Raw genomic sequence first — 15,567 nt, 5'->3', positions numbered from 1 at the left:
CAAAATGTAGGTTAATCTAACCGACTCTAATCACCATATTTCTACCTCTGCACTGGACTAAATATATGTACTGCTTATGAGTCATGTAGTAGTCTGTGTTTTGGTAGCAACATGGATTGTAGTTTAGTTGGTAATTGTAAAAAAGAAAAATGGAGCAACCACCAAAAATATTATATAATATTTTTGGTGGTTGCTCCATTTTTCTTTTTTACAATTACCAACTAAACTACAATCCATGTTGCTACCAAAACACAGACTACTACATGACTCATAAGCAGTACATATATTTAGTCCAGTGCAGAGGTAGAAATATGGTGATTAGAGTCGGTTAGATTAACCTACATTTTGCCAACCGGTAAGCGCAAGTATTAAGTAAAAGACAGTATTAGGTGCAGTGGTACGTTTAAAGATTTGTAACATCAGCAAGATGGACTTTCACGCAGAAGAGCTCGACTCTTTTTGGCATTAGAAGAAACCAAAAAGAGGGATTAATTGAAATAAAATAAAATGTTTGTGGCAAAAAATACCTCAAAAATTCAAATGTAAGACTATTTAATGAGTTTTACAGACCTAATAATTATAAAACTGAAATGAAGACATCTTAAGACTTTTTAAGGACCTACAGACACCCTGACAGTTGTCTGGTTTTCCGCCTGATTGTTTTTTTACCCATAATGTAGATACGCAAAAGTGCATGGTGCGATAACTGTCATTTTCATATTCTGCAACCCCACCTCGCACAGAAAACTGGAGTTCAGATGATTTGTTGAACTAATACCAGAGCATCAAGATCACAACCCTCCTGATCTGAAAATAATATTTTCACCATTTAAAAAACTGTCGTATATGACACAGCATGACACAATAAAGTAATTTAGGTGAGGTCTGGCCTGGAAACAGCTGATAATTGGCTAAGTGTAAAGACTGAGCAAGAGAAACGCACATTAGAGGGGAGAGGAAAACTAACGGCTCAGGTTTTTCTTTTTTATATATATTTTTTGCACCTGGCACGGGTGCCTTGGCCAGTGTTTCCATTAAAACAGCATTTTTTTAGTTATTTGACATTATAGCAATGGATTTTATCCAAAGTTTTCCCTCTATGGAAAGCTATGGCATTCTGGAAATTTTCAAAGTTATGCTTTTGACAGAAGTCCTTAAGCAGCAAAATGGCACTTGGGGTTATGATTTAAATGATGTGGAAATAAGTTTTTAATGTGCAGCAGCACCTCTTACCACTTTATCGTTTTCAGAAGGCAGCTCGAAGACACATCTCAGCTTGGAATCCATGAGATCATCGGGTTTTGCATCTTTCCACTGGTGGAGATGAAAAATGGGCATGTTATTCATCAACTCAAACTGCTAGCAGCTGGATTCTGTCCATATATATACACACACACACACACACACACACACACACACACACACACACACACACACACGGCAACTTACTTCATACTATCCACATGCAATGCAGCCTTAAATCTATGGAAATTACATAAAACATGCAGAGTTTCATTTAAAAAACAGTTAGCCCCCCCCCCCCCCCCTTCCTCTACACACAGTCATATGTGTACATTTTTCCACTGGTTTTACGGTCTGTTTTTTCACAATGACAAATTTCCTTCAAGTCAGCTCCTGAACCTGAGACATTCATGTTGTGATTTTATAAACTCAATAACAAAAGGTGTGTAATTAAAAGTACCCACAATGCACAGAAATGCTTTGTGGTTGTGTAAAAGAAAACATTGGTCACTAGTAAAACTGTTGACTAATGCCACGAAATCAGTTTATCCGATGAAATAGAGACTTATTAGATTCCAGGTGAGTTATCAGCACCAGTCAGACCTTTGTTCCTCTACACTTCCTGGATTTTGCGTCTCATTCAAGACAAGCCAGCTCATGAACATGACTTCAGGGTATGTGAATGTTTTACTGGCTGACTGAGCCTTTGCTGTCCTCTGGTGGACAACTGAGAATTCATCATAGCTCAATTTGTAATTTTTTTGCCATTGTGGCCCTCTCTAAGAGCAGCAAAATGTCAATTATTATGCCAGCCTTGATACGCAAATCAGATTTTTTTTTTTTTAAATGACAATTTTTTGTATAATTAGTGGTCAACTACTAATAAACAGTTAATAATAACACAGACTTATAATGTTGACAGGGCTCTTTGATTACCAACTGAAATTGTAATTAAAATAATTGTAAAGTAATCTGTATTTATCATAATTAAGATTCATTAAAAAAGCACATCTTTTAGAAATCTAAAATTTAAAAACAGCATTTTCAATGTCAACAATCAACCATTTGTCTTTGTTAATATTATTTTTGACAGACTGCAGTATATAGTCAAGAGCTTATTTGTGTTCTGGCCCATTTTGCTGTAACATGGAGGATATTTTGAGCTCTCCAGGCAGCAAGAGGAGTTAACAGTGACACATGGGGAGTTCAAAATTCATGTGGAAATGATTTGACCCATCAACTCCTAAATAATCACATAGAAATCAATCCAGTTAACGTTGATAAAGCTGTTGGACAGCTGTTAAAATTGGGACTGGTCTAGGTTGTTTATTTTTGTGCAGGCCGGCAAAGAGCCGGGACACAAGCCGCTTCTTTAACCACCTGAAAAAGCAAGGCTGGGCACTCTTCATGTGCCTACTCTTTGCCAGCTTTTAAGGGCGCGAGGCATCTTGTGCCTGATGTTGCTAAGCGACCACAACCTGCACCGTATCATTGCCTACACAGCAGAAATCCTGAGTTTTTTTTCCTTCAGGTATTGTTTTAAAGTGTGTATTAGGCCTAAAATCTTGTCTGTGGGACAGATGTAAACCTCTGGGAGGCCCTGGACTACAATAATCAGCTTATTCTCTATATTTATCACAGAGGCTTATTTACGGAAGAAATAAGACATATCTACCAGCTGTTATTGGTTGTTCCTCATCAGATGACATGAGGCATGCATTGCTGCAACCCAAACACTGCACTTTATTTATCTCAGGGGTGCAGCAGATACTTTAGATACAGGGTGTCTGGGGGTATTAGACACCTAAATTTAATGCTTTTAAGACCTTTGCAAGTTAATGTTAAACCAGATTTAAGACAAATATTTGGACAAATCACTTTTTCTTCTTCAAGCATTGCAGGTAAATAGAAGGGAGTTAGGTTAATCTTAATTTTGCCAACAGGTTAGTGCAAGTACAATGTAAACTGTGGAAGTGGCAGGTTTAAAGGTTTGTGATATCAGAAAAGTAACCTTTCACGCAAGAGAGTTTGATTCATTTTGACAAAGAAATCAAAAGAATGATAAATTCATTAGATAAAATGTAGCAATTAAAACCTCAAAAGTTTAAATTTAAGGACTATTTAATGACTTTTAAGGCCTAATGTTCATAAAATCAAATTTAAAACATTTTAAGACTTTTTAGGAGCTGCAGGCAACCAGTTCGGAGCGGTTGCATGCCACAACGGCATCCCCCTCATTTTTGAACGCGGTTTCATTGTTAAGTCAGTCTTAACATAACATGAACGTCCTAATTGGTCTTTTCTATTCCTGCTTTAATGTTTGGCAGCGGGTTTGTGATAAACATCACCTGACAGGATGCAAACATGAACACAAGCCAGTGAAATTCCAGTGAAATGATCAATAGCAAATACTATAGGGACCCACACAGATAACCACATGGAAACTGTTTTCTTACACAAGAGTTTCAGTTTGTCTGATACAGTGGAGCACAGGTACGGAAAGCAAACGATTTTTGAGCTCCAGCTGTGGATTTAACATTAAAATGGCAAACAATAAAAAAGTAGGTCCTTCAGTACTGGAGAGACTTGCTGCCACGCCAGAAAAAAAAAAACCTGATCACTATCGGGTAATAAAGTTTTTCACATTTGAAGATGTTTTTCCACATATTACCAGGATTTTTTTCACATAATAACAAGATTGTTATAACAATAAAACTTTAAAGTCAAAACAAGATAAATAGCACATTGTAATAACATAAAATGTTTCGCATATTGGCATGGCAGCAGTATGCTTCCATACTTAAGTATGTTTTGTGATTCACATTTTTAACAACATCTTTTCTAAGAGTCTTAAATAAAAAAAATCACTTACCAATGCATCCATGTCAGTACCATTTGACGGGGCAAAAATCGTCTGCACCATGAATTTGTGTTTACTTTTCTCATTGGGGTCATAGTCAAAGGGCTGTAGCATGACTGTAAAAGAAATATGAATGATGTTAAAACATTTGAGCACAGAAAAAAATAGTACCTAAATATTGAGCATAATAAATCCCTGAAATCTATTCCCTGTGACAACACAATATCTTGTGAAAGATCTAATTTGCCTAAATTAAATAGGTGATCACTTAAACCAGCCAAAAATAACATGTTCTTTCTGTAATATGGTCATTTCAATAATCCAACGCTGAAACACTGAAGGCTGACTTCTGATCGACCTCATGTTGTTGTCTTTTTCTTTAATTAGTTAATTCTATCAGCCATCAAGAGGACGCCGTTTGTGTTCCAAAAGTTAAATAAATCTGATATAAACCTCCAGCGTCACTGTCCACTTAAGTCATTCGCCATCCAAAATTTAAATAGCATTAAACAATCTGTCCTGTGTACCCTGATAGGTGGCTGTTCCTTGTTGTCAGCTTGGTTTCATGTCCATCGGTGCGCGATTGTATATGAACATACAAAAACTAGTGGTGTGAATCACCACATGCCCCACAATACCATGCAATCATGTTACTCAAGTCACAATACAATATCATTGTGATTTTCAATGTTTTGCAATATGCTGAGTATTGCGATAATACACACTGAGATCTACTACAATTTATTACCTTTTTCAACTGTATATATAACAAAGTTTTAAAGATAAAGTTTCTCACTTCAGTCATTTCTTACCGCATCAAAATTCTAATGGAATGAAAAACGATTGATTTTATTATTCTAGTAGGTTACTAAAACCTCAATTTACATTTCCAATATTAATAATTTAGATAATAAAAAAATGATAATTGGTGTGTGTGTATCGATACTATGCTGCATTGATTTTTTTGTACCTCACCCTTATTAAAAACTGAGTAGCACATGGCACCTTATACGACCTTATACTTCAGCCACAGACCATTATGACCTGTAATTTTGGGGTTGTGTTTACTACTATCGGCTCTATTTGACCCTTACTGTTGAATCAGCATGTTGAGGATACTTGCATAAATAAATTATCCTGTTGAAATAAAACAAAAAACTGGAGAACTCTGCATATTTCAATGTGATTATGATTATTCGGGATATAAATATAATCACAATGAACTAGTCAGACTGCAGTGTTTAGCTGGGCTTCAGTTTACATTACTGACATAATTTCATTTTGACTTTTATTATTGCTTCTGTGCATTCAAAGGTAGCGAGGGACCCTCCAATCATAAACCACTCATTTGTTGTCTTTAAGCAGAAAAATATTTCCAGAAATTTCCTCTCAAGACATCTTCCTCTGCAGAGTCTCTTATTTTGGAAATGATCTCATCTCTTTGCAAGATGCATTGTGCAGCATATGTTTCCTTACCCTTAGGTTACATAGATAAATATTTGCTAATGCACAAACACTGGATGCCAGTACCCACTTGCAGTATTTAACCAACACACTGAATATAATGTGCAGTTTTAAGTAGAAAAGAAGGAAAGTTGTTTGTGAGTAAGGCTGGGCACTATGTTGATATTGTATCAATATGGTGATATGAGACCAGATGTGATTATATCAGAAGTGTTGTCTTTTCCTGGTTTTAAAGGCTGCAAAAGAAGTAAAGTGATGTCATTTTCTGAACTTACAAGATCTGTTCTTTTATTTGCCTTTATCCACTTAATCATTATATCAACATCACTGATGATTAATCTCGGTCTGAATGTTTTGTGAAAACACCAATCTTCAAATTTACAATTCTGCAATATTGATAGAGGTATTTGACCTAAAGTATTGTGATATTTGATGTTCTGATATCAAACAGCCCACTGAAGAGACCACTGGTGGTTTAGTGGTTACACTCGTACTCTAAAACTGGCATACAGGTCAGTTTCTGTCTGCATTCAATACATACACTACACCGCATGTGCAACAAGTGGAATGTGAACCATGTGGACTTGATTAGGTGAAAACTGTCTTCACAAATCACAGCTTAAGGCTTAAAAAACGCAATTTAGCATGTGACCTTGTTGACCTGTGACTGAATTGTGCTCCATCTCCCCAACCTAGTTTCTTTCCCTCACAGGTTTCCCACTGTCTCTTTCAATTAACAACATTGTAAAGGCTTAAGGGAAGTCACTGAACTTAAGGGAAAAACAGTTAACTGAGGAAAAACTCATAAAACCTTACCAGAGATAACGACAGTTGCACCTGCGTCGATGAGACCGCTGTTTGGCCGTACACAGTACCTGCGTGGTGCGGTTGTCTTCACTTTGAAACACACTCTTTTGTCAGAGGGGTTTTTCAGTTTGAGGTTGGTGGTGACTACATCTGTGAAAGGACCTGATGGACACAGAAGCACAAACAAAAATGCATTATTTCTGTATCCTTGAGCACAGTCTTTACACACACCACCACAACAAATCAGGAAATGGAAACAAAGGCAACAAAAAAGCATCCCAATACCTGAATGTTGCATGTTTATTGTTTACAGTAAAACTGTGGAAATTGAGAAAATTCAACATTTAAAGCTCAAGATCTAATCCCTAAACAGCTGATAAGGTCTGCAGTGTTTTGGTGCCAAGGTTCAAAAAGAACTTTAAAAGATTAGTTACAAATTTGGTCTGAATGATTAAGAGGACTAATTGAATAGTGACTTTGTTGGCTTGATGCTGGATCTCAGGATAGTTTTGGCGTACGTATTCTAAAGACGGGATAGATGAAGAAAAGCAGGCAGAACTACAAGATAAATGAACTATGACTTGCAATATACATTCCAGCCTATAAGAAAGTATGCCAATTACTATGCTTTGCTTGGTCGGAGTATTACTGAATACTTTCTTGCTACTTCCAATTCATTTGTAAGACAGACTTTTATTGTATCTTGTTTACAAAAACTGTAATATCAGTGTTTCCCACAGAAATAGGATCTGACAGATTACGACCAATGTTTTTTTTTTCAGATCCGTAAATGCATCGCTGCCAGAACTTTTCAGTTCTTTTTTTCCTCAGCAGCAGTTTGAGTTGTGCAGTGATTAACTCAGAGATCAATGGATGAGGCGAGCGAAAGCTAACTTTGAGACACAGTGCAATTAACAATCAAGTTTCTCTTTCTCTGTGCATGACACCTTGAACACACTGCAAGCATAAGCAGGGTGTGACGGCAACCTTGCCAAACTGCAGCATGTTGCACGCTCACGGTGTTCACAGCTTTGTTGCTGTGATGCTTCTGCAGGGCTGCAATGAGTTCTATATTTCCACATTTATAAGCACAAATTCTACTCACCATGCAAGATTTAGTAAAACATATTTGTATTTCCTCATCTCTGTGACAGACAGACATTGAAACTGTAATAAAAAGGTGGTATGGAATCAATATAATCATAAAAATGTCATTTTCACTGTCCATTTCTGCTGATAACTACACACGGTACGTGGAACGCAGAAGAAAAAAATAATCGGCAAGACACAATTTCTCTAGACGTGCAGCTGAGATTCATCTGACAAGCGCTGCTCACACAGTGTGGCTGCTGGGAGTTGTTAAATGAGCACTGAAAGAAGAAAAAAACAAAACACATGTTCCACAATGCTTGTGCGCTGCTCTCACAGGCAGTGTGAGACCTGACACTCTGCTGCTCCGTTTGTGCCCAGAGTATGATCTGAGCCCCGAGAATGTGGTGAAATTACTTTATCCTAGCCGCATATTCCAACAGGCCTGCTAATGACGGGAATATTAAAAGTGCATCTTAAAATAATTGATATACTACAAAATCCTGACAGAAGGGCATTAAGACCAACACTTGCAAAGCTTAGCATGATACATTTATGAAGATCACCAAAACTACCCACACCCCCTTTATATGCCTCTGGAAGTGGTGTGCCAAACCTCCTAAATAAATTACTTTTTTCTCCCTGGTAGCTAATTTCATGTATTCACATTGGAAATGAGGTTCCTGTCCTCCTCAGGTCATCCATCAAGAGATCAAAAATTAGCGCTCCATCTTGTGACAGAGCTTGCTTCAAATTAGGTCCTTAAGCATGGTCAGCTTAACCATCTTTGATAGTCATGTCAGGTCCAAAACACAACTGGAGGCTAAGCCAAAAGGAAAAAAAACTTGATGAGCACAATTAGCCTGGGGGTCTGGAATGAATTAAGTCCCATGGTGAATGATTAGGTGAGGTACCTGCCACAGTATTTGCTGGTTGTTCATGAAGTGTTTATTTTGATGTCACAAATTCGAACATACACTCGAGCTTCCTACAACTTGCCTTAAGTTTGTAGTATTTACAAAAACAAAACACATAGCAATGTCATTAAACAAATTGCATTTTTGTTTCATGACATTTAAAATGTAATGTAAATATCTCACATAAGATAATAGTTGGATACCTCAAAATAAAATTTTACTATATAATCACCAGTGTCTCTTGTGCCCAGACATACAGGACTATTTATTTAAAAAGTCTGAATTTTACAGACAGTTTTCTTTGAGGACACCTGTTGGTGATTTGCCAAAAGTTTGTTTCCATACAAAAAAAAACATGAAAAATGTCAAATAAAGCATTCATATACTGTTTTGACTTTCCACACTTTTTTGCTGCTTGGTTGTAGCTCTAGCGCTCACAAAGCCTACATTCAGCCAGAGAGATAAGAAGCAATGTGTGACCAGATTGGAGTGGTTCCACCCAGCTAAAGCTAACATGTAGCGTAACTGTGATGACTGGGGCGTTGTTTTCAACGCAGGTGCACCACAAAGGCATTCCTATAAACCTGAAAAACCCACTGTTATCATCTTAGCCCCATTATCTGACTCAGAGTTGACTCAGAGCAGAAGTGTGTCCAATCACATGTTGAACTATCTTAAGGATGTTGAGAATAAGTGAGGAATGAAGGTGAGTAAATGTGAATTTGCGGATCAAAAGTACGTCAGGCATGATAATTACAGCATGTAACCTTTTCCTCCTGACTTTGCACATGCCTGAGGCTTTCTGTTGTCCTGTACATGCGAGGGTACAAGAGCAGTGCCTGTTCTTCTAACAGGGTTCCCACACATTATCATGGACAAAAATTACAGAACTTTTCCTTCTTTTTTTTCCTTGCTCAACTCACAAGGTGTTTTTCAAACGTGTCGAGTCAATTTTATTTGTAAGAGTCAAACTAATGATAGTAATTTCTGCTTTTAGTGTCTGTCAATTATCAATAGTGTACTTTTGGCATTTTAGCAAAGAAAACTTTAAATATTCTATAAAATTTGGCAAAAAAAATAAAGAAAAAGAAATCACCAAAGTTTTGTACAGAAAAAATGTATCCAAAACCCCCTTTCTGAACTAAAACTGAACCAAAAAAGAAAAAAAATTCTCCCAAAAATTTTCTATAAAAATTGTCAGAAAAAAATTAAAAAGAAAAAAGGCATCAGGAACACCAGCATGCAGATTTGGAAGGCATGTTTTCTGAAAAATGAATTAAATTAAAATTTAAAAAAATCTGCAGCAACATAAACACTAAATACAGCCATTTACAGCTGTATGCCCCTCCTTTCAACCAAAAAATGATTAGACATGCCTAGTGGGCATTCATGGAGGGAGAAAAAAAATGATGAAACTTTCATTAAAAACAAATAAACAAAAATATAGCATAACCAACATGTTGTCACATTGACACATATTAAAGCTACATTGTCAGCAACAGAAAAAAATTCCCTGTGATGTTAAATTAATGTTAATTTATTACACACAGCACATTTCCATGATTTTTCCAAAACTTTCAATGATTTTCCCTAGTTCCATGACTTTTCCAGGCCTGGAAAATGTGATTGTGAAATTCCATGACTTTTCCAGGTTTTAAATGTCAGTGGGAACCCTGTCCTAATGAGAATGACTAAAGGAGGTAAAATTAATTTACCATACACCTTCCTGTCAAAAAAACACAACATTGACATGCAGATCGAAAACAACTGAGTAATTTCCTCTGCACAAAGGAATAACAGTCTGACCGAGATACATTTCTGCATGATGCTGTACTGTAAGCATTACTAAAGCCAGGACTGATACAGATAAAACACTGGAAAGCAGTTGCACGCATCAGATATACACCCACATAGCCTGCATCCATTGCCCAACACTGAGAAGGCACCTTTGCTTGAGCAGCGTTAGCACCGACTCGCTCATCTCGTTGCATGTATGCTGAGTTAGGGTCCCCCAGGCCAGTCCTAGTCTAAAAATACCAGCCAAGGAAAGGAGGGCTGCCCCCTCTAGCTTGCTGGAGGAATCCCAACAGAGGCTCTAAAAGAGACCAGCTCTCGGATACACGCAGACCAATTTAGCTCGGCCTGTGTGACAGTAAAGGAGTCGTGGTCATCTTCCTTCTCCTCATATTGCTTCTCGAAGACAGAAGAGGAACGATTTCATTTTTCCTCTGTAATCCTCCTAAAAACACAGACAACTTTCCAAACTGGGCAATAATTTCTCTTTCAGTGTGGCAGTTTGGATTAGATTTTATCAGTCTAACATTTAACAGGGTTCCTGCAGCTTAAGGCAAGGTAGATATGAGACTTTTGTAATGCCACTAGGAATTAAGTTTTAAGACCAAAACTGAAGGACAGTTTTATTTTGTCCAAATGTTTATTGTAACATAAATCATGACATGAAAAAGTAAGATGATCTACATCAAATGTTGGAAAAACAATCTTTTTTAGAGTGAAACACGTGGAAGAGAATGAACATATTATATCATAATAAAAGTATCTGTTTGGTTTACCAATAGAGGTGAGAAATATCTGGCATTACTGGATGGTTTTCTTTCGTGGTTCTTACTCTGCATGTGCTTGGATTCCCATGATGAAAAGTTTAAGAGGAATATATTAAATTATTTAACAAAAAAAGATGTGACCAATTACTTTGAGATTTACAATGCAATGTCAGATTTTTTTTTTTTGGTTTTTACTTTTTTTACATTAATGAATTGAATGCCTTTTAAGACTTTAAGGATGTGTGGAAACCCTGTTTAATTTCATGCTGGTTCATACTCATAATTACTCACAAACTTTTTGCATAACACACTGTATTCAGAATCAAGCCTCCATACACAGGTTAAAAAATCAGGACTATTCAAACTGCACTTGCAAATGCATCACTGGTACTCCTACTTGGCAGATATACCAATATATTTGCAACTGTTTTGCATTTAGATTTACATTTCATATCAAGAGCCAGCTGATCGGATTTTCTTCCTCATGACTCTTTATTTTGATTGTTTTGTCTACAGTGCAGTGGAAAAGAACAGGTGGTTCATTGATGATTGTTCATAAATTATTTTATTATCAGCATTTTTGTGATAACTTTGCAATTCAGCCTTGCATCCATTTCATTAGACAGAGGTTAAAAGTTGGCGATAGAAAATGTAGACCGTGTGACTGAGAATCTGAATAAGTCTAATTGAATCTGAATATTTAGTCAGATAAAAAGGAGGACGTCCATGATCAGATTATGATGGATCAGATTATGTTTCTGCCAATAACAATTTAAGATTCAGGTGAGGGCCAAACATTAATTTATGTATTTGGGTTTAACTCTTGACCCCTCTTTTTCAAACTTGTATGTAGCAAAGACAGACTGACTAAGTGGACCAGTGCAGCCAGACAGCTACCCTCAGCTGTCACTAGTTCACTCAGGAAAGATGTCAATTTAAGCACCATAAACACTTTAAAATCTGGAGCAACATTGCTTTTGTTGTGCTGCTTAAGACGTCTTTTACAAGTCCTTTAACCATTGAACCCTGAGCACTATTTTTAAAAAGCTAGAGAAAAACTTGAATTCTAATTATCAGAATTACATATTTAAAATTATGTTACTGAATTATACAGTACATGTTATATTTAAAATTATGCTACAGAATTATTAAATTTTTTTCAGCTCACTTACTTGTTTTTTTCTTGCTAATATTTTGGTCAGTTTTTTGAGTATCCTGTTTACGTGTTTGAGCATGTAAACACCATATTCTGTTTGTGAGAAACTCGAATATCCTAGCTTGAATACTCCGAAATAAACCGGGATGTATGCAAGGGAATATGAATAGTCCAATTTCTCTGTGCTCATGTAAACACTCGAATATGATCATAACCGGGATGAGCCTCATAAACAGGTTATTCATGTCAATGTAAACACACTCAGTGACTGGCTCTATTCAAAACCACAAGTCCTGCACCCAATGATACACTCAGGCCAAACAGAAGCAGAAAAAAATACTTTTCCTGGCTTAAAAACCAGCTTAATGTTGTACAGAGAATGATTATGCGCTTGGGGTCAACATAAGACTTTACTGCTTCTTTTCAGCGTGTTATATCATCAGGTGTCAGATCTGAACTGTGTAATGATGTATTAAGGTGTGCCAAATCAATCAGTTTCACATACGACACCTCATCATCACCAAAACATTTCAGTGACTTTCCCTGGCTAAAATCCATCCTCTGGGTCTGGTATTTGAACTGGTGACCTTTCCAACAATCCTGTCATGTCCAGGCTACAATCAGTCTCCACTCATACCTAGTCCGAACTAACAATCAGCCTCTTAGGATCAGCAAGACAATGGACCGAGAGATTCTTGGTTCTGTGACAGTAGTGCATTCAGCAATAAAACAGTACCTCATTGACAAAAAAATGCCTGCAGCAAAAACAGAAGCTAGGACAAATACAGGAAATGTGTAAGATTTCTGGGTTGAAGTGAATAATGGTCTAGATAAATTATCTGTTTTGTTAAATCATATCTGACTATGTGACAACTACTGATGAACTCTCCTTTTTATTTTCTCCATCAGTGTGCTATTTTGAGTGTGACTGTTATTATTTAGCTGTATTTTACCTACTTTTTAGATACAGGGTTCCCACACATTCTTGTGAACAAATTGTCAAAATTTTTCCATGACTTTTTAAGCATCCATAATAAATGCTGAAACAATATCCAGCCCTAAGCTGACACATATTAAAGATATAATATGTCAATTGCTAAAATACAGAAAATAAATATGCTATTATGTTAAACTATGTGGAGGGTTTTCCCCAGAAGATTACTGTAACAAATATTTTCATTAAACCCTAATAAAATTCCAAGACTTTTTAAAAAACTTTAAGTAGGTTTTACTAATTCAGAAGTTTTCCTTGCCCGGAAAATTACACTGAAATTTAATGACTTTCCATAACTGTGGAAACACTGTGGATATAGTGACAATTCTGGTTATTATTGATTTAAGTACTGTCAACCTTATTTTCATTGTTAGTTATTTATCCTTTTGTTTTTCTTTTGTTGACTGATGCTTTTAGTGGTTTTCCTGTTTTCTTGTTGTTTTTGCCTTTGAAATTAAATTATATAATTATTTTCTTTTGTTTATGATGTAATGTTTACTTGTGTGGATCCTAAGAAGCATAGCTGCTACCCTGACAGTGGCTGATGGGGATCCAAATGCATAAAATAGAAAAAAATGGTTTAACTGCTAGGATTGTTTTACAACACCACGTCCTTGGTAGTCAAGTGATACTGAAACTGTAATACTTACATCAGCAAAAAGCAGTTTTACTGTTAGCTGTTATCTCAAAACCACTTGTAATGTACAAGATCAACAGTTGAAATCATACAAATGCAAACGTAAACATCTAGGAGTTTCTGAAGCAATTTAAAAGGGTTGATAGGTCCGAAAAATGCCAAACAGAGCAGGTTGTTGTTGGGGAATAGCTATGAAAGTCGCTAGCTAAATATCAACTTTTGCATTAGCAAGCTAGCTTAGCTGTTAGCCAACGGGTAACTGACACATCATTGAATGTTATCACTGCCAAGCAATCAGTGGTTATCTAGTGTGTGGTGTTACTTTGGTTTCCTATGAATGGGTCTTGATAATATTGTTAACATATTTTAGTGAGCAGCTAATGAAGTCAGTATAAACGAGCTAAATGTTGCTGAAAACTACTGATTGTTAACGTCAGTTAGCCAAGTTAGTCATTCAAACTGTCAGTTGCTATATCGGTATAACATGACAAAGTGTCTGTCAGGTGTGTCAATTTGGAACATTTGCTGCTAAAAAATAAAAAATAAATAAAGTAAATTTCATTATAAATTAACGTTACGTCCGGGTTATGCATTTCAAGAAATAGACTGAGCCCCAAGGTAACAACAGTTTGCTGTTGCTAACACCACTAGCATAACGTTAGCGGCTCACGTTGCTAAAGACAAACACGGTGCGTTTTATTCGCGCTTTAATTCACAAACACAGGCAGTTAAAACGCATCATTCCGCCTCTTTGCTGCGTGTTGTCACGGAGCTGGTGGTGCACGGCAGGCGGTCAAGAGGCACGCCACGCCGGCTATCCACGTCACTACAGCGCGAGGCTACAGCGGCCCGTCTTTTCCCTGGCTAACTTAAAATGGCGGTGAACGCTTAGCTAGCATGCTAGCGACCAAATTCGCTTGAGGGAGTGTAAAATCAGGTAAAACGCTCCGGCACTACTCGCCGGACGTCTCAAGAATTGTTGCTTTACTTACCTTTAAATCTGAGGTCGGAGGGAGGGTCGAGGATGAGGACTTGATCCGACTTTGACATTTTGGCTGAGGGGGATGCACTTGGTTTTGGTATCGGGGAGAAACTGACAAGTGGAAACCCTGGATCCCCTGCTGCCACCACTGAGCCAACTGCTGACTGAGCGCTGCGCACGAGCAAGTGGCTACAAATACGGGAACGCGCGAGCGCAGAGCCCTGTTGCGCGCCCTCGTGGCTCAGCGACTGATGTGATTATGGGGCAGAGTTAACTAGTTTTACTGCGCGTGAACCGAAGTACTCTGGAGGCAAAATACTTTATAAAATTAGAGGAGTCCTGATTTGACCCTTAACCGGTTAAATGTAAGTCACTTGGTTTGTGTTTGTGATTCAAGTAAACACATATAAATGAAAACATACTTTTTTCCTTTCACTTTCAGTTAGTTTCTACACTTAAAATCACATTGTCAACATGTTTTGACTATTGTATGTGGAGTCAACAAAATCATTTTTTTGCCTCATTGCGGTCCTGAAATGTTTAATTGCTAGTTTGACCATTTGAAGCAGTTTGTGACTTTGTTTTGAAAAGCATTGTATAAATAAAGTTCATTGTAATTATTTTTTAAACATCTATTCTATATATTCTATGGAAAAATATATTCTATATNACATATAAATGAAAACATACTTTTTTCCTTTCACTTTCAGTTAGTTTCTACACTTAAAATCACATTGTCAACATGTTTTGACTATTGTATGTGGAGTCAACAAAATCATTTTTTTGCCTCATTGCGGTCCTGAAATGTTTAATTGCTAGTTTGACCATTTGAAGCAGTTTGTGACTTTTCAAAACAAA

General features: G+C 36.9%; 1 protein-coding gene across 1 annotated transcript; it reads right to left on the bottom strand.

Moving 5' to 3' along the window:
- Window positions 1-1,169: 1,169 nt before the first annotated feature.
- LOC121951750 (vesicle-associated membrane protein-associated protein A-like) lies at window positions 1,170-14,888 on the bottom strand. The gene is made up of 4 exons (XM_042498204.1): window positions 14,720-14,888; window positions 6,383-6,535; window positions 4,115-4,218; window positions 1,170-1,314 (listed from the first exon to the last, which is right to left on the bottom strand). Exons 1-4 carry the CDS (start codon window positions 14,775-14,777, stop codon window positions 1,210-1,212), a joined length of 420 nt encoding a protein of 139 aa, XP_042354138.1. The 5' UTR covers window positions 14,778-14,888; the 3' UTR covers window positions 1,170-1,209.
- Between the last annotated feature and the right edge of the window lie 679 nt (window positions 14,889-15,567).

The sequence above is a fragment of the Plectropomus leopardus genome, chromosome 12, assembly GCF_008729295.1.
Source record: "Plectropomus leopardus isolate mb chromosome 12, YSFRI_Pleo_2.0, whole genome shotgun sequence".
NCBI lineage: Eukaryota > Metazoa > Chordata > Actinopteri > Perciformes > Serranidae > Plectropomus > Plectropomus leopardus.
Note: the sequence above shows the minus strand (reverse complement) of the source record. Positions and strands in the feature narration are given on the sequence as shown.

Coding starts and splice junctions, on each gene's coding strand:
- LOC121951750 (XM_042498204.1), bottom strand. CDS start 14,777: ATGTCAAAGTCGGATCAAGTCCTCATCCTCGACCCTCCCTCCGACCTC. Junction 4,219..6,382: donor TGCAACTGTCGTTATCTCTG/GTAAGGTTTTAT, acceptor TTTCTTTTACAG/TCATGCTACAGCCCTTTGAC. Junction 1,315..4,114: donor GTACTGACATGGATGCATTG/GTAAGTGATTTT, acceptor CATCTCCACCAG/TGGAAAGATGCAAAACCCGA.